Below are 26417 nucleotides of genomic sequence, written 5' to 3' on the forward strand. Positions count from 1 at the left end.
AGTTCCAAAAGTCTCATTCAGGTAAACAAAATGGCGACAGAAAAGCTGTTTAAGATTGCCTTCATCACAGCGATCGCCGCGTTCATCACAATGTTCGTTGGCTTCGCCTCGCCTTACTGGTACAAATCATGGACCCGTGTTTTCAGCCCGTTTGGGACAGTTGGATTATGGCACGTTTGTCTGAACGGATTTATCAAGCCTCGCGATCCTGTGATGAAATCCTACGTAGGATGCTGGTGGATCCATTCCACGGAGTTTTCGGACATCGAGCACTCTCTCCAGCCAGGTAAACAGATTTGACATTATTTAACAACACCCCCACTTCCCATTTGTATCGTTTTAACGTAAGAAATAAAAACCTGTTAGCTTTATAATCAGATTCAGAACTAGACTTTTTTCTAGATCCAATATGATTATTAGAGTAACATCATGTCATGAAGAAAATTTGAACTTGTCACTTCCGTATTTATTCTAATTATTAAAGTAGTGATGTTTAAATTGAAAACAAAACAGCAGGGGCAGCTTTAGGTGTAGACAAACTAAACAGCAACCTAGAACCTTGGTGGTAATCCTGTAGATCAAAAAGATATTGAAAGATGATTTATCATTTTTAATAAATAAATAACTTTAAGTTAAGCAAGATCTCAAATCATTATCTATAGTATGCTGTTCATATTTTTTAGAAATTAAAACTATACCAGAAGATTATCTAAAATTGCTCTTCATATAAATAACATTTAGTTTTCTTGTCAAAAGGTCTAAAAGTCTCTTTATAGTTATCTAAGGTTATTCAGTCTGTTTTTAAGTTAAAAGTAACATCAATTGATCTTTGAAATTCTTCAAACTTAATTAGATAAATGTTGGTCTCAAAACCTAGATATGTACATTGTTAAGCTTTGTTGAGTATGCAAATAGTATGAATGTGAAAGATTTTTTTTTTCAGATAAACAACATAAGAAAAACCTTTATAAAGAATTGCAATTTATCGCCTTTCTTTCATTAGTTTCATTGACCTTTAGAGACAGTTGGGCTTTTATTTGTTTACTATAAAATGGAAAACGTTAAACCTGTATTTAGGTATTTTCTACTCTTCCTTATTTAAGTAGCTACTAAATGTTAGCTGCTGAAGCCTGAAGAAGGCAAAGGAATGAATGAATTGAAATGCTACCACAAAAAAAAATTATGTATACAAAAGAGTGTCCAGATTTTGATGTAAAAATGCTTGAAATTTTTTCTCAATCCTAACTATCTATACCATTGCAAAGGGACTGAGTTGAAAAACACTGGTCCTAGATCTGAAAACTGCTCAGTGGATTTAGGCTCTGTCAGTTCTTCTAAAGTTTATCAATGGAAGGATCATCTGTTGGGAGCTACCTGTTCATGTGTTAAGTTTGTTAGTATGTGTGTTATATAGGTTGTTATTCAGTATATAGGAGTAATGTCCCTTGTTGATTATTGTTGTTACCTAGAATGGCTCCCAAAAAGTTAGAAACTAACAAAAGAGTTATGTGCTGAATCGTTTAATATAATTAAATAAATTCTCTATGTTATTGTCATGATGGTCCATGGTTCAAACCCTGGCCTGCCATCCTGCAGTAGGTTTAGGCTTTGATATAATCTTCATTCCTGAAGGATTGTTTGAATCACAAAATTTACATGTTAGAGATGAAAAATGTTGACTATGGCTTGATAGCCAGTAAGCAGAATTATTGTGTGTGTATTCAGCTTAAACATTCATGTATTAGGTTCTTTTTTGTGTAAAGTTAAAATGATTAATTATGTCAAGTCATTTGTTAGAATCTAAGATTTTAGGAAGGAGGAGGTATCAGTCATTTTGACAGTTTGCCAGAAAATATGATTCATTTAATAGGATAGATGTTGGTTGACTAATGCTCCTTTCTCTGCTTTATCGTTGCAGCAATTGAGGGTATTTTTTTATTTTGAATTGACTATTTTATGAGAAAATCTTCTTGAGACCAACCCTATGAATGTTAACATTCTGACTTTCTTACTGTTGGTATAATATAAGCTCTCATTGATTACACTAAGATATCTTTTTCTTGTTGCTTATAAAGTTTTTAATGGTTGAATCAGTTTAAAAGCTTGAGTTAGAGGTCCTTATAATCCATTACTTTTATTTTGCTATGTTTTCTATACATACATAAATATATATAATGCTTCATTGTAGCCAATTGAGTTTGTACTTCCTTTGTGGAAGAATTTGACTGAGTCTGTTGGATGTGCCACAGTTATGTATTACTTGACTTAAATGAATATCCATTAATACATTTTCTTCTGATCTTTTAGTTAACTATTTCTAGTCTGTTTTCTAGAAGTAATTCAAACAGGGGTTCCTATTCCTTTTGAAGCATTGGCAATAGTACTGTAGAGTGTGTTGAACACTTGGCTGTACTAAGCTGGTGGAGTATTGCAACAGGGATGGTGTTGGTGCTTCAAGAAGAAGACCTGTTACAATGTAGTTATTGGATGTATTCATTCATATTAACAATAGCAATAAACTATGTTTTTTTTTTTTCAGTTTGGTTTAGGTTTGTGCAGGCATTTAGCATTATTGCCTTATTTGGTGATCTATTAGGAATGATTTTCACCCTGCTCTACATCCCAGAAAGTCCAAGGCAACATTTGTATAAACACCGGCCCCGGATGTTCTTTATCAACAGTGCCTTACTTCTTGGTTCAGGTGAGGAGTGTGTGCCAGGATTGTTTCAATGTTTAGGTCTTTAGAATTATTGTGTCATATTCACAAGATCAGCCATAACAAAATTTACAATTTGGCATATAATGAAGAGGTTTTAGTTTATTATATTTTAGTTCCTATTTTCTATATTAATGTTCCAGCATTTTGTTTTAAATATATATTGACTAATGCTCATATATATATATATATATATGACTTAAATGCATAGAATCTTTTTCTATGATTTACAGATTTATTATTTTTCATTAATTTATCTGCTTGTTCATCTTTAAAGCTTTCTTAGTGTTCTTGATTGCATTGGTTTTTGCTGAAATGAGCAATGATTCTACCTGGATGCCAAGGCCTTGGATGAATTACCTCTCCTGGAGTTATGGTTTGGTTGTTTTGTCTGGCTTCTGCTCAGCTTTATCAGGGATGTGTGTCTTCTTATTAGCATTGATATATCAGGTAGGTTTATGTGACTGCTGGTTAAATAGTAGATGTGGAAAGTTGGTTAACTTAATGCAGGCTGTGACATAGTGACTAACTTAATGCAGGCTTTGACATAGTGACTTCAAACTACAAATGGTTTCTTGAGCCCAATATTCAGAACTGTTTATAATTATTTGGATTGCATTTGCAAATCACTGAAATATTTAATGTATATATTCATCATCTGAGCTCTACTTTGTGTTTCTCAAACCTTGTTGTGTGTAAAGTCATAGTAAACAGTGTTTTAACTTCAGAAAAAGGAGCATCAAGATATATCCAAAAGATAAGATGAACAAATAATGTGATATACAAATATATATAGATATATAATGACTATTAAAACAAATACTGAAAGCAATGAAAGAATTCATGCAACTAGTTCTATCAAATACCCCTTGGGCACTTTATGGAGTTTCTATTTTAATTTACATAAGCAAGACTCATTTATTTTGAGTAATTTATAAGTCCTAATAATAATAAAAGTGACTCATGTCTCACCTGGGAACAAATCCTCATTGATTGCCCCAGATACCAGGATATTAGGGAGAAATATTTTGGAGCACACAGCTTAAAAACACTGTTCGATAAATGTAACCCTGGGAAGGTACTGGGCTTTGTCCAGGAGGTGGGATTGTCTGCAAAGGTTTGATTTGTGATAGTGCAGAGAAATTGTGAACATATTGTTGTAACTCTCTAAGGCAGGCACTCAACGAAAGACAGGTCGGCAACAGTAAACGATGTATTTATTTAGTATAACTAGCACAAGAATCAACAAATAGTAATAGTTACTAGTTAGACTTGGACGTCTGCTATAAAGTCACAGGGAGTACTATGTCTTAAGAGTTCTAAGAGTCCTACTTCATACCAGAACACAGAACAGACCACCGACACACTTCCCAGTGTTGCTCCAGGTCTCCCACACAGTTTCCTAGTATCACACAGGACAGCACTCAGCACCAGACTGTTAAGACTCCCATGACTTCTAGCCGGCTCACAACAGTCCTTCTTTCTGTCTCTATATGTCTTTCACTAGTCGTGTTCAGTAGTGCTCAGGTGCGCATCATTAGTGTAGTGCGGGAGAGGGGTTACAACAATATGTTTAAAACAGACTTTTATTAAATTAATACATTTTTACTATCTTAACTGTGAATAGACCTTGCTTTTAATGACCTAACTGTATAAAATTTAGCTCTTGTGATATGAAGGGAGAGTAACCCTTGAAGGATTATGGGCACGACATGTCCTAAATTGTGCAGATGTGCCAAAAACTCAAAACTAAAACCCCTAATAAAATACTCTTTATTTTCTCGCTTTCCTTATTTTTAAATTTTTTTTTACACAATTTAACTTCTAGAAATCTCTCTTTTTTTAAAGTAGCTTAAACACTTATTTTGTTGTAAATATGTTAAAATTAAGAAAAAAAAATTGAGAAACAAAAATGTTGTTTAGCATTAATGAACTTCCTTTTTATCAGTGGCATCAAAGTAGAAAGCCTTTTTTTTAGGACTTCAATGTGTTTAGAATTTGAACAATTTTAAGAAAGTTATAAATAATAGTAATTAACAAAAAAAAGAATTTTTGCAGGACAAAGAAGAAAATGGAGACCCTGGAGTTACTTCTGCTGCTGAGCTAAATGCTAAACGCAGGGAACTTGAGAAACAAGACGAAGCAATGAGGGCCCAGCCATTGGATACAATGCCCTCACAGTATGGTGGATACAGCAGGCCCCCCTATGGTCAACAGCAGGATAGACCTGACTATGGCAAAGCCCCATCTGTTGCTGGCTCTCGTACATATGGCATTGCCCCTCCAACAGCACAGAAACCTAGAGTAGGAGAATCATTTGTTTGAACCTATGACTGCATAATTTGTTTGTCTGTGTGGGTGACATGTTCAAGACTAATACACATTTAGCTACTCCCGATTCTCAGCTGTAAAGTTCAAGATAATCTTATCATTCTTTTTTTGTAATGGTGATCCACAAAGTGATATGTTTGTTTGGGAAATGGGTTGAGCTTTTAACTTCCATTGAAATGATTCAAGGGAAACAAATCTAAAATCCAAGCTACTAGTTAGGATGTGATCTGGCAGTGCATTGGATAGGATCAGGGGATTTAATTTTTGTTAGGTCTTGGTATTTATTAAACATATGCTAAATATAACAAAGTAATTTGACAAATATTAGTTACTCATCATTATATTAGACAATATTTTACATTATAAATCTTTTTCTTTTTTTTTCAATACTTTGTTTACAGCTAAATATAAAAATCTCTAGCTTTTAATGGGATAGTCATTCATTTATTTTAAACCATACCATCCATTTTTTGTATGAAAGTGTCTAAAGTTTATTAACGTCTAATTATACACCTTTTCTATAGTTTATGTCTTAAATGTTGAGAACATTGTGTAAATAATGTTTGTAGTGGATTGAGATGATAATATGTAGATAGCTCTTGTCTGTCTGTTGTGTTGGCTATCCTGTTAAGAATAGAATGGCTGGGAACAATTTTACTTTGGTTTGTAAATAACATTGATATCACAGCTAGTTTGTTGAAACTATGTCTGTTATTATCACTTTAAGATGATGTTGAAATGTACAATATTTTCATGTCAGTGTCACATAACTTCATTCAAAGAAAATCTCTTAGTTACTTCAAATGTAGGCAATTTTTGTTATTCTAAATCTCATGTAAATATTTTGTGTACATAGTTGTTTTGTTTTTTTTTATATATAAAGCTTAATTTTAGTTCAAATACTTGAAATTATGTATATTTTGGTTGCACTTTAATACTACTAGAGAGAAAAGGAAAAGATTATTTATAGTTAAATTCTAGAAAGAAATAGAATATTCAATAGTCAAACAAGAAATATTTTTTTAAATCTAGGGCCCAATCTTATTTTCTTTTGTTCAGCTTATAAAAAATTTAATGTTCATTAATATAATAGACAATTAATTACAAATTAATTTGTTTGTTAGCTCTAATGTGCCCTATATAATGTGTCTGTATATACCAATATACACAATTTTCTTGTTATCTTCTGACTGACTACATTCCACTCATTCCAGTTTATACTACTGTACAGTGATTTTGTCAAACAATAATAAAATGTATACTTTGAATAAAATTTCTTTAAAATTTAATGTGCCTTTTTTTTTTTTTTTTTCGGTCTAACAATTTTAATTTATAATTCCTCAAACTAGTTTTGTTGCATTGTTTTAGAACATATAGACAGTTTGCTTTATTAAATAATTCCACATGAAGCCCTATATATACTTATCATAAAGTACTTTAAAAAAAAGGATTTATTAGTAAAAAGGAGGGGCATAATTTGTAGTTACAGATTTATTGCATTCGACCATCTACATTAGTTTTACTAGTGCAATCATGTTACCCAAATGTCCTGAAGTTTTATTAATGCATTCATTCTGATTTCTAATTACTAGCCCCCATTTTTTTTTTTTCGGAAAACAATACTCCTGAAAGATAAAAAAAAACTTTCCAAATAAAATCTTAAGATAGATTCTTCTGCTATAAGCATTAGTCTACTAACATAAGTAGTGTTCTACATCTACACCAGTCTTTGCCTAAATTAAAATTAAATTACATTTGATTTTTATCCTGCCATTTTCTACAGCATTACCAGTATGATTTAGTTTTTGTTTATTTGTAGCTTTGCAATCTCCAAACATTTACCTTATTATCTCAATCTGATAGTATGCTAATTGTTTTGCTAGTCTGGTATTTTGCTGATAATTTTCACTCTTAGTCAGTGATATGGTGACAGTGTAGATGAGCATTAACTTTCATTGACATTATTGCAGAAAAAAAACTCTGAATTTATCTTCATCGATCTAATGAGAAATATAATTTGCAACAACCAAAGTTCAGAAAATTAGCCTGCATGTATATAATAGCGTTTCATGCTTATTTTATTGAAAGTAACATAAAACCCAACGCTGAGCACAAAAACATCGATGATTTGTATTTGACAGCCTAATGGATGCTGCTAATTGCTAAAGAAAGAGGAACAGTATGACAGCCCCTTGGGCACTGGGCAGTTGAACTCATCTCGGATCTTTGTCTCAATGTGAATACATTTCATGTAGCGGTTGGTGCAGAGTGCAGTTTGACACTCTCTGTACAGTCTAGCAAGAGACACGGTGCTAATCTTGTTTGTGGCCAGACATTTCAGGAATGGCTCATCCGTATACAAGGCGCTGCAAGCTTTCACTGACTGGAAGGGGAGGAAATTTAGATATGATGATGAAAACATATTTTGGTTCACATGATCTCAACATTTTAAAATGATTAATGCTAATGACAGAAAATAACAAGAAAGACATAAAAAAAAATACTTAAAAAAAATAAAGCTTATATTTAGTGTACTTTTATCAATTAGTTTGGATCAGTCCAGTAATTATTTGTACTGTTGACCTAGGCATAACAAATCTGTGCGATTAGGAATATTTTTTTTTACCACTTGTTTAGTCTAGCATTATCGATGCTCTATGCTCGGTCACTTGTCTGGACTAGTGAAAAAGGGGGAGAAAGAAAGGAGCATCTTTGTGAATGTTTACATGATTGTTTTTTAAATGCATAAAAAAATTCACTCAGGGCTCGAATCCTCAAGGGAACTAATTCAACTTATACCACCACATCTGTCAAGTACGATTTCTTCCCCTTGTTGATGAGCCCTAGCTAGTAGCGTGGACTTAGTGAGCCAAGTGCTATAGCTTCGGATGTCAGAGATTTAGCTTTATGAGTTCACCCTGGTCTAATGGTTTCACTACATTAGTCAATTATACCTGTTAGTAGGTAGGCTATTATAAGTATTGAAAGAAATATTATTTTTTAAACTCAATATGAATAAATTAAAATATGATCTGAATCTATAGATGTAGACGTTAGGCCCGAGCCGGGACGATGACCCGGGCCGTTATGGTGACAAAGACACAAACTTGCACAGCTTACCGCTAAACGAGTGAGTCTACTATTACACTCATGCTTAAAGTCATTGTACATTTTGTCGCAGGTGGATCCTTCAGGTTCTACACGTCTGGAAAAAATATGACATGTTGTTAAGACTAATAGGCGATTATATTCTCTCTTTAAGTAGATATATATGTCAGTGTTTGCAGTTATCTAATTTAAGACAAATCGAGTTATAAAATGTTTGTCTCCATAATGTTTACAAGAAATAGTCATTACTCTACTTGGCTAAAACAAGCAGAGTACAACAAAAACAAAATACTTAAAAAAAAATTAGGCCTATGTTATATTATTTCAAGTGTAGTTGTATCAATAGTTTGGATCAGTCATGTAATTACATGTAATTACATTTTTAAATATTTTTACCTATTGTTTTATTTAGCGCAACTTCATGCTTTTAGCTTTCTCTGATCTTGTAGGCCAGTTGGAAATGGGGAAAAAAAAGGGGTGGGGGGTGAGAAAGAAAGGGACATCTGGGTGATCGCTTTTTAAATGTTTTTTTTTTTTTTAAAGAGAAAGAGCGATCTGAATTTAATCTCGTAGGCTAAAGCCTTTTCAGGCTTTTCAAGCCAACACTGTAACTACTCTGCTAGTGAAAAGCGTATGAACAGGAAAGATTGTATAGATATCCATTGTCCTATTTCATGTTTGTTTTCACTAAGCTTCTGACGACGACATATAAAGGGGACTAAATCAGCTTATACCGCCACTTCAGTTAATGTATAATTTCTTTCCCATGTTCGAGATACCAAACAAAATAAATAATTACCAATAGGAAATGAGCTAATGGTTATTTTTATTTTTTCATTCTTGCGTTGTCATGTAAAAGAAATAATTGTGCAACATTTCTGCTTGATCAGAGATTGGATGTAGGAGAAATAATGTTTACCAGACAGACAGAGTTGATAGAAGCTGTGTACCAGACAGACAGAGTGAGTTGATAGAAGCTTTGTACAAAACTGGGGGTGAACACATCCCTGAAATGTCTTTAATGTCTAGTGTTGAAACTAAAAAGTGACAATCGCAAGCAAAAAAAGATAGGGCTTAAATAGGCTAACAGTGCCGGTTTTAAAGTAGCATTCGCCATTTCGATTTATGTAAATTAAGCCCTAAAAGATAGGTGTCACTATGTATTTTGAAGACATTTGTGCATCATCTCCACTATCATATGACAAGTTATTAAACATAAAATAAATATAGCTTTTCCAATGACTTGCCTGACATTAAATACTATAGTTGAAATATTAAACTGTGAAAATACAGTTGATCAAAAAGTAATCCAGCAAAGAATAAGCTCAATAATTCACACGTGACATGGTGACAATGACTAATAAATGGCAACTGGGAACTATCTAATGACCAACAAACAGGAACAATAACTAGCGACACCGGTAGTTAGCTCTACGCTCTTAAAATATTACCTAGCTAAGATTTTTCTAGATCCTTTACGCCACTGATCGTAGATTCTACAAGCTTCTACACTGACTCTACATCTATGCAAATGAAGGTATCTGGAATGGTCTGCCTTATTTTCCCACGGACACGTAATGTGACCTGAATATTAAAGACAGTTGACTTCCTGCTAGTCAGTCATTTTTTGTGCGCTGTCAAGAGTGCCATTATGCATACACATGTGACAATAGGCTACTCTTAGTTTTTAATTTCTACTTGTGAACGCAGCATAAGTCTCTAAGAGATAGGCCCATAAGTTTCAGTCTAAACATGGGCCTAATAGCGCATGAATAAAGCGTGGAGAGAGAAGTATTTCCAGCTAAAGCAGATACCGGTAACTTTCAAACATCATGAGATTAGAGCACCCAAATAAAGAGTCAAGGCAAGCTCGTGGATAGAATTAATCAGGGTGAAAGGTTCTCACACAAAGGGCATAAATAAGAGCTTTGTATTGACTTTTCGGTCAAAACCGAAGACTCAATTCCTTATATACCCCCCCCCCCCCCAAGTTATTCCACCTGAAGCGAAGCCAAAGGATAAGTTCTTACGCAATATGTAGCAATGTACCACCACAGTCCTGGAGAGCTGCCACATTGAGATCCGCAAAGATTCCGTGACAAAAGGGACTGGATGAGAGAGAGAGTCTCTTCTCTATGTGTAGGCCTACTCTGCGCTGACGAAGATGGGTCGATTATTCAAGTCTTATACATCGACCTTTCCACACGAGAGCACAGTTAAGAGGTTAGGAAAACGGATTTACTTGACTGACTTACTTGATGTTGTTCATGGTAGTGTAGATGACCCAGTTGCTGAGACTGACTTTGTTTTTGGCAGCTGTTTCAACCACAGATGGTCCTTCAGGTGTAGAGGACAATTCATTTTCACTAAAGTGAATCTGTACTGTAAATTTTAAAATTATTACTTAATTTAATAACACTATTTGAAACTGTCGGCAGAGTTAGCATAAAAGAACTTCAGCCTGATTGAACAGATTCTTCTGATTGGGAGAGATCAAAGTTAGTGTTATTTCCAGTGATTCGGAACCTCCGGATGCATAGGCTAAAAAACATGGCCGAATGCCGAGCACACCAAGGATCTGCACCATTTTCTTCTATTTACAACACTAAACGTGCGCAATTCCACATTCGTTAATCGGTACCTTGAGGAAGGGTTGTAAATGCTCTCAAAGCAACCCCAACCTATGTTTGCTGGGGCTTTCTTCTATCCCCGTCAGTAAAATGGACTAGTTTTTTAGGCACCCCTATAAGAGTTGTGTTTTGCTGCCCTTATTGGTCTAATCGTTTCTTCCAGGGCGCCACATTGAGGTTAGGCAGCAAAGCGCCAGATTTCCGTTAGGCACATGCGCACCCGTGCAATGCTTCTCAGCCTCAACGTGGCGCTCGGGAGGAAACGGTCATTAGAGGAGACGATTAGGCCAATAGAGAAGCAAAACAAGACTGCAATCACTATCCAACATCACTATACACACATCGTTTCTGAACGGGACATTTTCATGGCGGACACCTGCATGGCTGATGTGATACAGAGAAGGAATATGGAAGTATCCCCGTCGTGATAGGCCTTTGGCCTCGCTTCTGACCTGAGCTTCTTGGGATATGAGCTTTCAGTAATAGGGATGCAAAAATTTACATCTGCATGAATCCTTCCCAGACAGGCAAGCTTCCATAGGCCTGAAGCTCCAGTAGTCTCAGACAACTCTATAAGTCTAGTTTAAGACAATTGAGAAGACACAGACGCAAAAATAGTTAATTGTTGCCTTTTTTTTTTTTTTTTGCCATTTTATGGTTCAAACATCATAAAATGATTTATAGCAAAAAAAAAAAAAAAAGAAAGAAAGCAATATTAAATGTAGGCCTATATTAAATATGTCAAATAAAAATAAACAACAACTAACATTTGATCGAGTCACTTATATCTACAACTATGCCTGGAATCTGAGATTGGTATTCTGTGGTCACTTCTGCTGGTCTGAATAAAACCTTTAAACCGAAGCCATCTGCCGCGTCAATGTGAGCCTGGTTATTAACTGTGTCATATGTCGTCACAATCTAACAGAAAAAAAAAAGAAGTAAATTTCTAAGGAATTCAACTTCGCGCTTTGTTATTAATATAAACACGAGTCATTACGATCTGGTAAATATTTTAATTCAAGGTAGACGATTTTTTTTAAAAATCACTAATTGTATCAAACATTTATCAGAGATACACAGTGCATTACCGCTATGTGTGTAAAAGTACACTCCTAAAGCTGTAATACAAGTCGACTGAAATCGTTAAGATAAAATAAGTAACTTAAATCTACATAAGTAATTAAGAATAAATAGCTTTACGACTTGGGGCGCGATGGGTGGGTGACTAAGCGCATGGCTTTCGAACCTGATGTCCTGGGTTCGAATCTCATCGAAGACTGGATTTGTGAATTTCGAGTCCATCCAACTCTTTCACTATTAAAAATTAGATTTCACTTTTGTCTAAACCATGTCTAAACTATCAAATTAAATTTCAAAAAGGGACGGTAACTCTAAATTTATTTTGAATAGGCACATTCATATGCATAAATAAATATAGACTGGCCGATTAAAGAGTTTTATGAAATGAAAATTTGTGACTTGCAATCTTGTGTACTTTATTATACAGCATTTACGAGCAGTATAAAAGTTAAGTAATTCATATCTATTTCAGCCACACACCTACATATATTGTAAATAAGGAGGCAGTGTAGTTTTGTTTAATCTCTAAGAATGAAGATCATGCAATTTTTCATAATTCGGAAATCCGAATACAATAGATATACATGTTTTCAAGTTACATGAAGTTACTTCCTTCGGCCAGTCTATATTTATGTATGTCTATGGCCACATTGAGCACGCCATGATTGATTATCTTCTCATTATTTTATAACAATCACCTACCAGAATGTATCACCTACTATGTAAGATGTAAAGACTCACTACAAAATAATTATTAATAATTATTAATTTCGCTAATTTTCTTACCTTAAAAGATCCGACAGTCTCAATATCATCGACAGGAGTCTTCCAAAAGACGTCGTTTTCACTTTTCCTCCATTCTTGGAACTATTCGGGAACATTCAGAAAATATCGTCTGCTTATCACACAAGTCAAAGTTCATTCAGAAAGAAGACAGGAACGTGAAAGTCACGTGATAAATTGTAAGAATTTAGAGTTTCGTGTTAATGAATGTTTTAAATTGTATTAATGCTTTTTTCCCCTTGAGTGCACGGAGACATTTATAAAGCAAACAAGCAAAATTTTAAAAAATTACTTTAAAAAAAAACAACAACAAAGCATATATAAGGGAAAGAAACACACAAATTACTGCAACATATCTCAGTAACGCAAAATGTATCTCCATTTTTCTATATACAACAAAATTAATGAGCTAATTGGTTTTTTTTTTTCATTCTTGTATTGTCTTCGACAATGAATAATTGTGTAAAGTTTAAACTTGATCCGAGAATGGGAAATGGGAGAAATGACGTGTACTCGATTTGTATCAGACAAAGAGTTCATATAAGCTTTCTAAAAAAGTGATCTACATCCAATGTAAAATGTTACTAAAATAATTGTGTTTGAGAGCTGAACTAAGCAAAGTGAAAAAGGTTTCTAGATATTTTTTGGGTGGAGCATTGGAGTTAGTCCCAGTCAGTGGCTTAGCTAGCAATGTGCGGGTGGTGCGGGCCGCACGGGGCATCAAATACCCTAGCTACGCCACTGGTCCCATTGACAGCGCTACTGAAGGAATAAGGGAAATATAGTTTAGTTACTGGTGTTAAAAAAAGACATTTATCCAAAGTGTCACGCAACATACTAAGTTTGTGATGCAATTAGTGAAGTCTATTGTTGACATACTAAGTTTGTGATGTAATTAGTGAAGTCTATTGTTGACAGACTAGTAGATCTACAATGTAAAAACGAACCTACCTTTATAAAGCCCATCACATTAAATCAAAAAAATCTTAAGCGCCACACGGACCTCCATTCCTATCTAGCTATTTAACCTCATCCATTCGAGTGCCATTTTTACTCTTAAATATCCGAACGAAATGGGGAAGAAGATCTTTCAGAGACCCTCTTCACAGAAATAAGAATGATAGTTGGGAATTGTTGCTAAATACTCACAAACAAACCTGACAGTTATCACTTGTCATGTTTGCATGTGTTTGTTATTTTATAGCGGCGTAGTAGGCTAGACAATAATCATATCAAATATTGTCGATTTCTCTCATTTTCAACATAATAATAATAATAATAGTTCGATTTTAATAGCGCTGTTAACAGGATCGGCCTTATATAATTGAAGATCTTAGGAGAAGTGAATTTGGTGGCCCTAATTTAAAAAAAAGTGAATAAATAAATTTATTAAAAAAAAAAAAAGCTTGCTAGTGTCTACATCTAATTTGACAAATAACTGAAATCCCGCATTTACCGTAGTAGATGAAGAGTTAGACTAGTAAATACAAGCCTTATTATTATTATTATTATTATTATGGATAATATTTGCCTGTTAAAATTGTTCTTGTGAGCGAGAATCTGACGTCAAATAAATCACTTTCCAGTCGTTTTACATGTAGATCTATACACTTCGATTTTTTTTTTAAAGAACTCTTTAATAATGTTACAATAGTTCAATATCATTTTAACGTCTCTATTCAAACTAGAAGGAGATTACTAAACCAAGAAGCAAAGATATCAGGACAGACATGCACCCAGTTGAAGTAAATTGCCCAGAATAGAGACTTCAGAGACCGATGGCGATGGCCTATGCTCCAATGAGAGTCAAGTGAATAAGTTAAGGTCTATTTTATAGTTATTATAATAAATTATTCTTTATAAGAACATGGCCAAAAAAATACGATTCACTGACAATGATACTTAAGTTTACAGGTTCTCACTTGTTTAAAAAAAAGTTTGAAAAGCACTTAACTACGATTCTTATTATTATAAGTAGTTTTAAGAAATGGTACACTAAATTATAAGTAGACTTCGTTAAAACCTTGTAGACGCCATTCTCTGCTAGCCCCTCGATCAAGATGGAGTATGTTTGGAAAGCCTCTTGACGTTTGATGAAAAATCGAACCTCCACTGATTTTGCGTAGTATTTCCCGCCAAAATACAGATCGTTTTGAGCGTAAACCTGTAAAGAATTTTTTTTCTCAACATTTTTATTTTGTTCGGACTTATGCAAAGAAATTGAAGCATAAATAAAAACACAAATGAATATTATTTATTGGGTGCTTAAAAAAAAAGACAGCGTGAGGTACTAGCAATAGACTGGAGCTTCATTTTTGGAGTAGAAACCATAATGACATATAGGCCCATTAGTAGGACGATAATCACGTTAGCATAATGAGATGTTCATTTGTAGACTAGATCTTTTGGGGATGCTCACACTAAAAGCCAATCACAGTAAGCACTTTATCCACATTTTTATTGTTGAGATCCCATTGACATCTTTTAAGATTTACATTACAGTAAGGGAAAATAAAGAAGAAAAGCGTCACGAAGAAATGTGGTGGCGATATAATAGAAAATGAAAAGAGGAAGATATAATGAGATTTTGAATGAATAGACAAAATAAACAATGTCAATGACGCCATCTTGAAAGACCAACTGAATGCGAAAGCGAAAGTGCGTTAGGAATGTCATCCTACAGTGTTGACATCTGGTTGTTTTTTTTACACCGGATACACCAAAAAAGCTTGCTCTTTATGGATTCACGGTGGCTGAATGGTAAAACGCTTGGCTTCCGAAGCGGAGGTCCCGTACTGAAATCCTGATGAAGACTAGGATTATTCATTTTGGGATCTTTAGGTCGCCTCTAATGGGGGCCTGGCATTAGTTGAGGAAATAGTAAAGCAGTTGGTCGTTGTGCTTGTCACATGACACCCTCGTTAACCTTTGGGCCACAGAAATAAATTGATTACTTTTACATCATCTGCCCTATAGATCGCATGATATGAAAAGGGAACTTTTTAAAAGTCTCCAATCATTCAGGAAATTCGATGGATGTCGTTGATGCCTACCTCAACTCTATTTGAATCCGGTGTTGTATACTTCACAAGTCTATAAGGACAAGGAGTCTGTAGAGGCAGAAGCTCTGAATACAAGTTGTTCAAATTAGGATCACCTTGCAGAAATATGGCCAGATTTTCTAGACAAGTTAAACAAAAAATAATTTTAAAAATACAGATCTATTGTATGAAAATCTTTATACTGACGATAACTGACAACATATTAAATCTATTTCTTTATTATTCTAATTGATTTTAACTTCAGAAGGAAACAAAGGTATACCATATTAAAATGCATACGAAATGCAAATCGTAAATAAAAGTACGTACACATAATCACCATGTTGGCATATATTTTTTGTAGAAGTAGAGACTCATTAGATACAATGCATTAAATAAAAACTGTTCGATATTACAGATGTAAGAACTTATTAGATGTTGTAATCATATAGCACTTGTACACTAGGATACTCGATTGATGAAAGATGGATTTAAAAAAAAATCTTTTCGACCGCTGCCTGATCGTGTGGTATGCGCTCCCGAGTGTCGTCCCCTGTCTTCCTGCAGGAGGTTTGGTCCAGGAGTAACAATCATCCACCCCGAAGGATCGCCCGAGACTAGCAAGTTAAAAAAAAAGTTTTTTGACCAAAATACTTTTTGTTAATGGGTTGAAACAACCAATAGGGACTTACCTTCTTTGACACATCCCATGTTTCCATTGCCCCTGTAGCCTTTGGGGCACATACACAATCTCTTTCTCCTATCACAGGTTGCCTCTTTCAAACATCTTCTGGTCTTACCACAGGCCGGCCCAGAGTCTAAACAAGGGAGAGTAGTAGACACATTGACTCATTAATCAAGGTCACCGGTATACTATAAAGGCATATATATATTTCCCTTTTAATTTTGGTTTATAACACACACACATACATACACACACACACACACATCACCTTCACCTATGCCATAGTCTATTGGACCGTTGGGGCACCACACAAGATTTGTCGACCGTCCTTTTCCATTCCTCTCTGTCTTTTGCCTTGGATAGAACCTCTTTCAATGGCACGCTATTCCATTCTTTTATATTGTCTTCCCATTGCGTTCTATGTCTGCCTCATCTTCTTTTTCCTGGTACTGTGTAACTGTTCTCTGAAGGAAGGTGTTTGCAAGCCCCCAAAACCTTGTAATATGGCCATAGAAGTTTAGTTTGCGTGTTGTTGTTTTTTTTTTTTTACACTAGTTAGCAGGTCATCGTGGGTTCGAATCGTTGTCATAACCTTGTCTTTATTCTCTTCGTTTGTGATGCGGTCTTTACATGTGATACCTAGGATCCTTCTGTAGCATCTCAATTCCATTGCTAGGACCCTCCTCTCTAGCTCTGCAGTCAGCGTCCAAGACTCGCAGCAGTCTGACTTTGGTGTCGAGGGCTATGTTTTTCCCTTTCCCTATTGTTTTGAGTTTTGCCAGTGTCGATGTCGACTGTGCAATGCAGCGCAGTAGTTTGGGTTTGGTTCCCTCATTGGAGACGACAGCTTTGAGGTATTTAAAACTACTGACACGTCAACTTTTCGCCACCAATACTAATGCCCTTTTTAAAGCCCTGTTATTGGTTATATTTTAAATTATTTCGGCATTTATTTGCATACCATATGCTGCGGAATTCTTGTCTATGTTAGTTCTTCTCCTGTCCCTGCTAGGCCATCTGACATCAGCGAAGTGCAAATTAATCATTCGCTCATAGCCCTCGATAGCATCTTCCATTATCTAGGCAGCTTTGTCTTACTGCAACTGTGGTTTTAAACCAATGTTATTGTTGTATTACACCGCACTAGTGGCGTCCTTGTAGAGGTTAACTTCGGAATCGTGAATCGTGGGTTCGAATCCTGGTGAAGACATGGATTTGTAATTTTGAAATCTTTGGGCGCCTCTGAGTCCATCCAGCTCTAATGGGTACCTGACATAAGTTGGGGTCGGTCGATTTGCTGGCCACATGACACCCTCGTTAAACGTGGACCACAGAAACAGTTGATCTTTACATCATCTGCCTTATAGATCCCAAGATCTGAAACGGGATTTAATTTTTATTAAGGATAAAAATGTTCTCATCAAAAAACTTTACACCAATAGCCTTAAACAGAAAACCTTGCAAGTGAACTTGCTTCAAGATGCTTTTCAGCTTATTCTTGAAAAATTTTAACGAGCATAGACTTCTTTCACAAGCTACTTGGATAAAGCGCTAACTCAAAAGCCAAACAAAACACGTCCCTGTTAATAAATAGTCCTTCTTTAAAATTCAGTTATAATCATTACAAGAAAAGTTTCTTACTCTCACCCCCCATCGTGTTCCAATAGTCTCCGACCTGTTTATATTCTTTACTCTCACCCCCCATTGTGTTCCAATAGTCTCCGACCTGTTTATATTCTTTACTCTCACCCCCCATCGTGTTCCAATAGTCTCCATGTTCATATTCTTTACTCTCACCCCCCATCGTGTTCCAATAGTCTCGGACATGTTCATATTCTTTACTCTCACCCCCCATCGTGTTCCAATAGTCTCGGACATGTTCATATTCTTTACTCTCACCCCCCATCGTGTTCCAATAGTCTCCGACATGTTCATATTCTTTACTCTCACCCCCCATCGTGTTCCAATAGTCTCGGACATGTTCATATTCTTTACTCTCACCCCCCATCGTGTTCCAATAGTCTCCGACCTGTTTATATTCTTTACTCTCACCCCCCATTGTGTTCCAATAGTCTCCGACCTGTTTATATTCTTTACTCTCACCCCCCATTGTGTTCCAATAGTCTCCGACCTGTTTATATTCTTTACTCTCACCCCCCATTGTGTTCCAATAGTCTCCGACCTGTTTATATTCTTTACTCTCACCCCCCATTGTGTTCCAATAGTCTCCGACCTGTTTATATTCTTTACTCTCACCCCCCATCGTGTTCCAATAGTCTCCATGTTCATATTCTTTACTCTCACCCCCCATCGTGTTCCAATAGTCTCGGACATGTTCATATTCTTTACTCTCACCCCCCATCGTGTTCCAATAGTCTCCGACATGTTCATATTCTTTACTCTCACCCCCCATCGTGTTCCAATAGTCTCGGACATGTTCATATTCTTTACTCTCACCCCCCATCGTGTTCCAATAGTCTCCGACCTGTTCATATTCTTTACTCTCACCCCCCATCGTGTTCCAATAGTCTCGGACATGTTCATATTCTTTACTCTCACCCCCCATCGTGTTCCAATAGTCTCCGACCTGTTCATATTCTTTACTCTCACCCCCCATCGTGTTCCAATAGTCTCGGACATGTTCATATTCTTTACTCTCACCCCCCATCGTGTTCCAATAGTCTCCGACATGTTCATATTCTTTACTCTCACCCCCCATCGTGTTCCAATAGTCTCCATGTTCATATTCTTTACTCTCACCCCCCATCGTGTTCCAGTAGTCTCGGACATGTTCATATTCTTTACTCTCACCCCCCATCGTGTTCCAATAGTCTCCGACATGTTCATATTCTTTACTCTCACCCCCCATCGTGTTCCAATAGTCTCCGACATGTTCATATTTTTCTCCAAACACATGGAGGAGCTGGAATACTTATCGAATGGCCAGATGGAGGAAAACTAGAAAAATCCTTTGCAACTGGAGAGCTCTCTGACAGTCACAGAGCAGAAAGGGAAGCACTAGCACTAGCTGCTACCATGCTAGCAAATCATCCAAGTTCCCCTCACAGTCAGATTGTCTTTCTAACAGACGCAAAAACAACCCTCCAAAGCCTGCAAAACTCTGATTCCCCTTATATTAAAAACCTCAGAACAGCACTCACAAAGCTCAACCACAACAGCAAAAAAACTGTCATTCAATGGATACCAGCTCACATACAACTAGCAGGAAATGAGAAGGCTGACACACTCACCAAGAGTGGGAGAACAAACTCACAAGTAAACTCTGCTCTCTATCCAGAAGAAATGAAGAAATTAATTGTAGATAAAATAAATGAGAAATGGACGAGCTCCCATCCAAATCACAAGAAAGATGATGCTTACTATAAGCTATCCCGACAAGACCAACGTCTAATCTTTCGACTCAGGACCGGACACAACAGAATGCGACAACACATGTTCCGGAAGCTCAAAATTGTAACCAGTGAAATCTGCCCATGTGGAGTATCACCAGAAAATGCCGACCACGTCCTCCAAAACTGCTCTCTCTACCAAGAGGCCCGTATAAGACATTGACCCCAAATCACCCCAATAGAAAGAAAACTATATGGAGAGCTCCCTGATTTGGAAACCACTGCGCAGTTCATCTCATGTATTGGTCTAGTCATATGAACACTCCAACATAACAATGAGAACGATGAAAAAGAACCCCCCATCGTGTTCCAATAGTCTCCGACATGTTCATATTCTTTACTCTCACCCCCCATTGTGTTCCAATAGTCTCCGACATGTTCATATTTTTCTCCAAACCTTTCTCTAACGACGTAAAATTCGTAGCTGGAAAATCCTGGAATCTTTCGACGAACCAACTCAATAATAAAACGCACTTATGACTGGAAACGCTATATTTCAGTCAAGTTTTGGTAACAGTGGATTTAAGATCGCCCCCCCCCCTCACTCGGCCGACCCCCCCCCCGGGGGGGAAAGAATTTTAGTATAGAATTAAACACAATTTGTATACGAATTTATTACTTATGTTAATAATATATACTAATTATTTATATTTCAACTTTTTAAAAGATTTTTTCGCCCCCCCCCCCTAGTATGTTGGCTGACTTGATGGGGTCGGGGGGGGGGATGGCATCAATCCAGCCCCCCTTCCATAAATTTTCGAGTGGGGGGGGCGGTCCAATTTATTTGTAGAAATCAAAGCTTGCTAACAATAACAATTAAATATCTATATGATTAAAACTTGTTATTAGTGTTTTAACCAATCTTTATATTATGTCTTTCCCCTGTTGGCCGATGGGGGGGGGGGGGGGGCGAATACTTCTACTGCCTTTCCCACCTAAACCCTTTGAGTGGCGGGGGGGTCCTACTTTAATGGGGAAATCATAGTTTGTGAGCAAAATTAGTTGAGTTAAAATATAATTTTTATATTATGTCGCTCCCTTTATGGTATCTTGGCCGATTCGGTAGGGTAAAGGGGGGGGGGAATTGATTGTATTGTCTTCCCCACTCTAGCCCTCTGAGTGGGGGGGGGCAGTCCTATTTTTATGCAGAAATCATAGTTTGTGAACAAAATAAGTTGAATATCTATATAATATTAGCTACATATTGATATGTGAACCCATTGTATATTATGTCGCACCACACTCTAATATCAAATTTTATCATTAGTAAATATAAAATGAAAAAGGGTTGTACCAGGTGGGAGGGGCGATTCATGCAATCGCCTTCCGCCCATCGAACAAAACAATATTTTTTCTTTTTTTGTTTTATAGTTAAGATATTACAATTTTTTTTAAAATCTGTCACTAATATTATTTATATATGCTATAAATTAAATTCTTATATCGAGTCACCCCACCCCTATTCTTTAATGCCAAATGCAATCATTAGCAAATATTATAAAAAGGAGCGAGGAGTAATCGTTTTCACTCTACCGCCCCTCTTTTTCCAGACGAAAACGCGATGTTTTAAAACAGAAAAGTCAAATATGGCGACAGAGTTTATGTAATTTCATCATTTTTTAATCATAATTTTTTAACGAAAGACTTTGCTTTGGAAAATTTGGAATTCATACCAAATTTCTCAGTAGAAGAATAACGATTGAGATGAGTTCTCAACAGAAATATTCTTTTCCAATCTGCCTTTTTTCAATCTTTACTTAATCTGCAATTTTTCTAGTTAAATTTGGGACACAGCTCACAATTTATGCTTGAATCCTAAAATTGCAAAAAAAATTTAGAGTACAATCTAATTTGCCCACTTCATTTCTCCTCCCACTACAGAAATTTATTTTAGATTATAGTTCTGTAACAAAACAAAGTTACAAACATGCCTATTGAAATAAATGTATAACTTACAAATGAGCTTTTTTTAATATAAATATTATTTTTCGAACTTTTGTTTTCGGAGGCGATCCTCAAAGCCTTAATCTAAATATGTGGGGTATCTTCTAATCGTTTTATTTGCAATGTAGTAAAGGCCTATAAATTCAAATTAGACTATTTTTCAAGTAAAACTTTTTTCAAAAGTTCCTTTTTTAATAGGATGAATAATGAGCTGTAGATGTCATGGAAATGCGTTTCTGCAGTGAAGAATGCAAGAAATCGCTTTTGGCGTCGGGGCTTCGCCCCGAACCCCCCTGATTACTTATGAGCTCTAGATGTCAGGAGAATGCATTTCTGCAGTGAAAAATGTAAGAAAACGCTATTGGCGTCGAGGCTTCGCCCCGAACCCCACTAATAAATAGAGCTGCAGATGTCATGGAAATGCGTTTCTGCAGTGAATTATACAAGAAAACGCTTTTGGCGTCGGGGCTGCGCCCCGAACCCCATTAATTAGCAATGAGCTGTAGATATCAGGAGTACGCGTTTCTACAGTGAAAAATACAAGAAAACGCTTTTGGCGTCGGGGCTTTGCCCCGAACCCCACTGATAAATAGTGAGATGTAAATACCATTAGAATGCGTTTCTGCAGTGAAATATACAAGATAACGCTTTTGGCGTCGGGGCTTTTCCCCGAACCCCAATGAGGAGGCTTACAGTGCTCCCCCAGAACCCCAAGCTATCAAGAGAAAGGCCTCAACATGACTTTTTTTTTTTCGCCGAATGTTAAGAAACACTGCTTTTTTATTTTTTTTTATTCTCATATATATATATATGCTGTACGCACGTTTATGCATAGGGTTAGGGTTTACTGGGCATTAGGGTTAGGGTTTGGAAAAAAATCGCCCCCCCCCCACTCCGAAGTTCTGGATCCGCTAGTGGTGAACATTACCTATATGATTTTATAGTTTTAGACTTTAAACAAAGAGACAGCAACATTATGTGTTTCTTTTCATGCTCATACCGAGGATGGACGAACAAAGATAGACTTGAATAAGAAATAGCACTGCCTAGAATTAATCTTGTTTTAAGAAGCACGCATAACTGAAATTAGGTTACATGCCAAAATTTCGTACAACAAAGTAGCGCTGACAAATGGTGTCTTTAAAATGTCGGTAAAAAAAATCATATTTATCTGGAGGCATCAGAGGTTTGAATTCTGAGTTTTCCTTCTCCCTCGGGCATGTCGAACTCGTTAGCTTTAGGTGGCAACCAATGTTTTGTCCTACACGCTAAGCTCCTAAACGTTATCATCGACAGCACCTCGGGGGTGGGATGGGGCTGGGAGGCGCGAAACAGCGGGTAGATTGGTCATGAGGCCATAAGGTGAAAATCTGCAAAATCACTACCGGGTAACTCAGATTTGACAACATGTTTCAGAAGAGAAAAGGAATAAAATAGATTCTAGAACCAACATTTTAGACACATGCAGATCTAGGTATAATAAAAGACCAAAGACTGAATAATTTATTTCAAAATAAAATGCTGCACATATTTGAATGACTGGTTGTTGAGCGTCTCGCTAATGACACACAAGTCCTAGGTTCGATCCTTATACTAAACAATTTTTGTCAAGGACAAATAAAATATATATTGTTATGACTCTACATTGCGCACTGTCATTAGGTGCGAGACTGTGCACCATGAGACACAGGACAGAGACACGCTAAAAGATAGAGAAAGTCAAAGATGGCCGATAATTAGATCTAGGATGTAAACAAGAAAGATGTGCTGCTATTATTGGTTACTCTAGTGGTATATTTGTTATCGCATTACTATTGTTCTATTATTAAACTGGATATATCCTTTCGTTAAGGTTCTTTGGGCTCGCTGCTGGCTGAGTTACAGCAATATGTTAAATGTTTTCTTGGAGGTTTAGAGTGTACCGATTTAAATTATTCCGACAGCGGATTCCAGCGATGGTTGATTTTGAGACCAATACGATGCCAATGCCCACACATTCTCATCGTATGACCTCAAAACCATCCATTCGAAGTTGTTGTTTTTTTGTTTTCTTGCGGTGGTTGATTTTGAAACCAATACGATGCCAGTGCCCACTCATTCTCATCGTATGACCTCAAAACCATCCATTCGAAGTTTTGTTTCTTTTCTTGCGGTGGTTGATTTTGAAACCAATACAATGCTAATGCCCACTCATTCTCATCGTATGACCTCAAAACCATCCATTCGAAGTTTGTTTTTTTGTTATCGGTTTGAAAGTCTAACCTACATGATTACGAAAGAGAGTTTGTGTTTTCTGTCAAGAACTTGATACCAGCTCTTGACGGCTAGAGTGGTTCTCACTACTTCGACTAATATAATGTATAAAACTAATATCAGAGATGACGATAAAGTAAAGAAACACAACAATAATAATAATAAATTATCTCACACTCCGGACACAACTTGTATTTGAAATTGATATATTGATTTACAACTAGGCGTTAACCACCAACATTGAAAATAATTAAATAGAAGTAAGTTTCGAACGACAGTAGGGCCTATGATATGTAAAAAAAAAATAATAGTAATAATAATATTATAAAGTGTTTTCTTTAACCAATGTGATTCCAGAGACATTAATACTTGGCTACGATGAGCTTTCTCTGCCCGTCTCTCTCTCTCCTGCACGGATCCTGGAGACCAACGTCTCAGTCTGCGCAGTAGCCTACTAGTCAGTGGCGCAGCATCCACGGTGAGAAGGGGTTTAATGAACCCGGGCCCACGACCAATAGGAGCCCACAATATGGCGTAGCAACCATGCGAGAAGGAATTCATTATGCTTGGGCCCATGACTCATGGCCAGTTGGAGCCCACAACTCATGGCCAGTTGGAGCCCACAACTCATGGCCAGTTGGAGCCCACAACTTAGGAAGAACATTTGTTTGTTCATTCGAAACACTTTTAAGTTTAACTCTGTTAAGAAGTTGTGAAAACATTGACTTTTAAGACACTATTACTTATATGCAGTCCTAACTGAATCAAACGTTATGACATAATTACTTATTTTAAAAAAAGGTACGATCTTTACATTGGAATGTCTTTACATATAGATTACTCATTTTTTGTCACACACTAAATTTGTCTTATTGGTTGGAGGGGGGCCCATCAAGATGTTCTTGAACCCGGGCCCACGGGTACCTTGCTACGTGACTGGTAGTATATATCTAAGTGATGCCATTATTAAGAGAGTATGTGTTTAGTATTTCTCAGTAAAGTCTGTAAAGTTCTTTTATGAAAGGTAAAATAATGTCAGTCACATTTGTGATACTTATCTTCTTATCTTATATAATACAGACGTTACTTCAAAAAAGAAGATCAATACATACTACGCGTCATGCATCTAGTCATGCATGTTAACCAATGATTTAAATTATGCCAAGTCACTGGTTTTCCTGGCTGTCTCAGGCAACCCATTCCATTCTCTAATAGCACTAGGGAAGAAAACTAAGACTAAGACTGCTTTATTGATCCTTTTGGAAATTTGTTGTGATTACAAGGACTCTTTTCTCATATAAAGAACACACATACACGTATATAGAACAGACACAACATAAAAGTTCATTCAGCGACTACACACAGGCATCTTGGTCTTTTTCATGTTTCCTGATCAACGAGTGGCGTTGACATAGTCTGACCGAGTGAGGTACGAACGAGTTTTTGTACCGCTCTGTTCTTATTTTGATTGACAGTAGTCGCCCACTTAGACACTTTTGTTCAAAAAGTTCCTTTAAGTGTGATAATGTTGTGAGTGTAATTTTTGATGCCGTTTTTATGATGGTTTCTAGACGGCGCAACAGGTTAGATGAAGCGTTGCCTTGCCAACAAGTTACTCCGTATGTTAGCAGATTTTTTTATAGTCGCGCCTTAAAAAGTATTTAGGATCTTCTTATTTAGTTTAACGCTATTGAGTTTGTACAGAAAAAAAAATCGCTGGGCTGTTTTCTTTGTCAGAGTTCCAAGATGGTATTCCCATGAGAGATTGTTATTAATGATAACGCCTAGATATTTATATGCTTTCACTTGTTCTATAGATGTAGTGTTTATTTGCAGTTCACTTATAGTTTGTTTTTTCTTTCTGAAATCTATTATCAGTTCTTAATGTTTTTGTGACATTTAGTTCTAGAAAGTTGTCAGTGCACCAGTTTGTAAACTCTTCTATCGACCTTCGATACAGAGTTTCGTCTTCAGAAATAAGACTGACTATGGCAGTATCATCAGGGAATTTTATGAGTTTAACCGAGTCATAGATGCTTCTTATGTCATTAGTGTAAAGAGTGTACAGTACAGTAGAAAGTACACAACCTTGTGGAGCACCGGTATATATTACTCGAGTTGATGATTGGTGTTGTTGACTTTAACATACTGAGGACGTTGGATTAAAAATTTTAGAACCCATGCTTGTGCGTAAGGGCTGACATTTAAGTTACTCAGTTTGTTTATCATTAGATGTGGCTGTATGGTATTGAAAGCCGAGGAGAAATTTACGAAGAGGACTCGTGCATATGTTTTAGGTGTATCGAGATGCTTATAAAGCTGGTCCATAAGCAATAGAATGGCATCCTCAGTTCCTCTAGCTGCTTTGTATGCAAATTGTTGAGGGTCTAGGCTGTTATTGACTTTTACTACAAGTTGTTTAAGCATATATTT

At 36.3% G+C, this 26417-nt stretch overlaps 2 protein-coding genes across 2 annotated transcripts in view; one reads left to right on the forward strand and one right to left on the reverse strand.

Annotated features, from left to right (window-relative positions):
* Positions 1-6336, forward strand: LOC106072806 (uncharacterized). The gene is made up of 4 exons (XM_013233253.2): positions 1-286; positions 2540-2701; positions 2994-3166; positions 4775-6336. The coding sequence occupies exons 1-4, from the start codon at positions 31-33 to the stop codon at positions 5039-5041; spliced, it is 858 nt and encodes a 285-aa protein (XP_013088707.1). The 5' UTR covers positions 1-30; the 3' UTR covers positions 5042-6336.
* Positions 5417-26417, reverse strand: part of LOC106075022 (uncharacterized) — a 24295-nt gene continuing 3294 nt past the window's right edge. The window contains exons 2-9 of the mRNA XM_056016289.1: positions 16385-16510; positions 15705-15832; positions 14675-14815; positions 12655-12735; positions 11553-11706; positions 10411-10537; positions 8168-8252; positions 5417-7430 (exon numbers count right to left, since the gene is read on the reverse strand). Of these exons, the coding sequence (XP_055872264.1) occupies positions 7203-7430; positions 8168-8252; positions 10411-10537; positions 11553-11706; positions 12655-12735; positions 14675-14815; positions 15705-15832; positions 16385-16510 (1070 nt within the window). The 3' untranslated portion in view covers positions 5417-7202. The remainder of the gene's footprint in view (positions 7431-8167; positions 8253-10410; positions 10538-11552; positions 11707-12654; positions 12736-14674; positions 14816-15704; positions 15833-16384; positions 16511-26417) is intronic.

This window comes from Biomphalaria glabrata, chromosome 17 (genome assembly GCF_947242115.1).
Source record: "Biomphalaria glabrata chromosome 17, xgBioGlab47.1, whole genome shotgun sequence".
NCBI classification, from domain to species: Eukaryota; Metazoa; Mollusca; class Gastropoda; family Planorbidae; genus Biomphalaria; species Biomphalaria glabrata.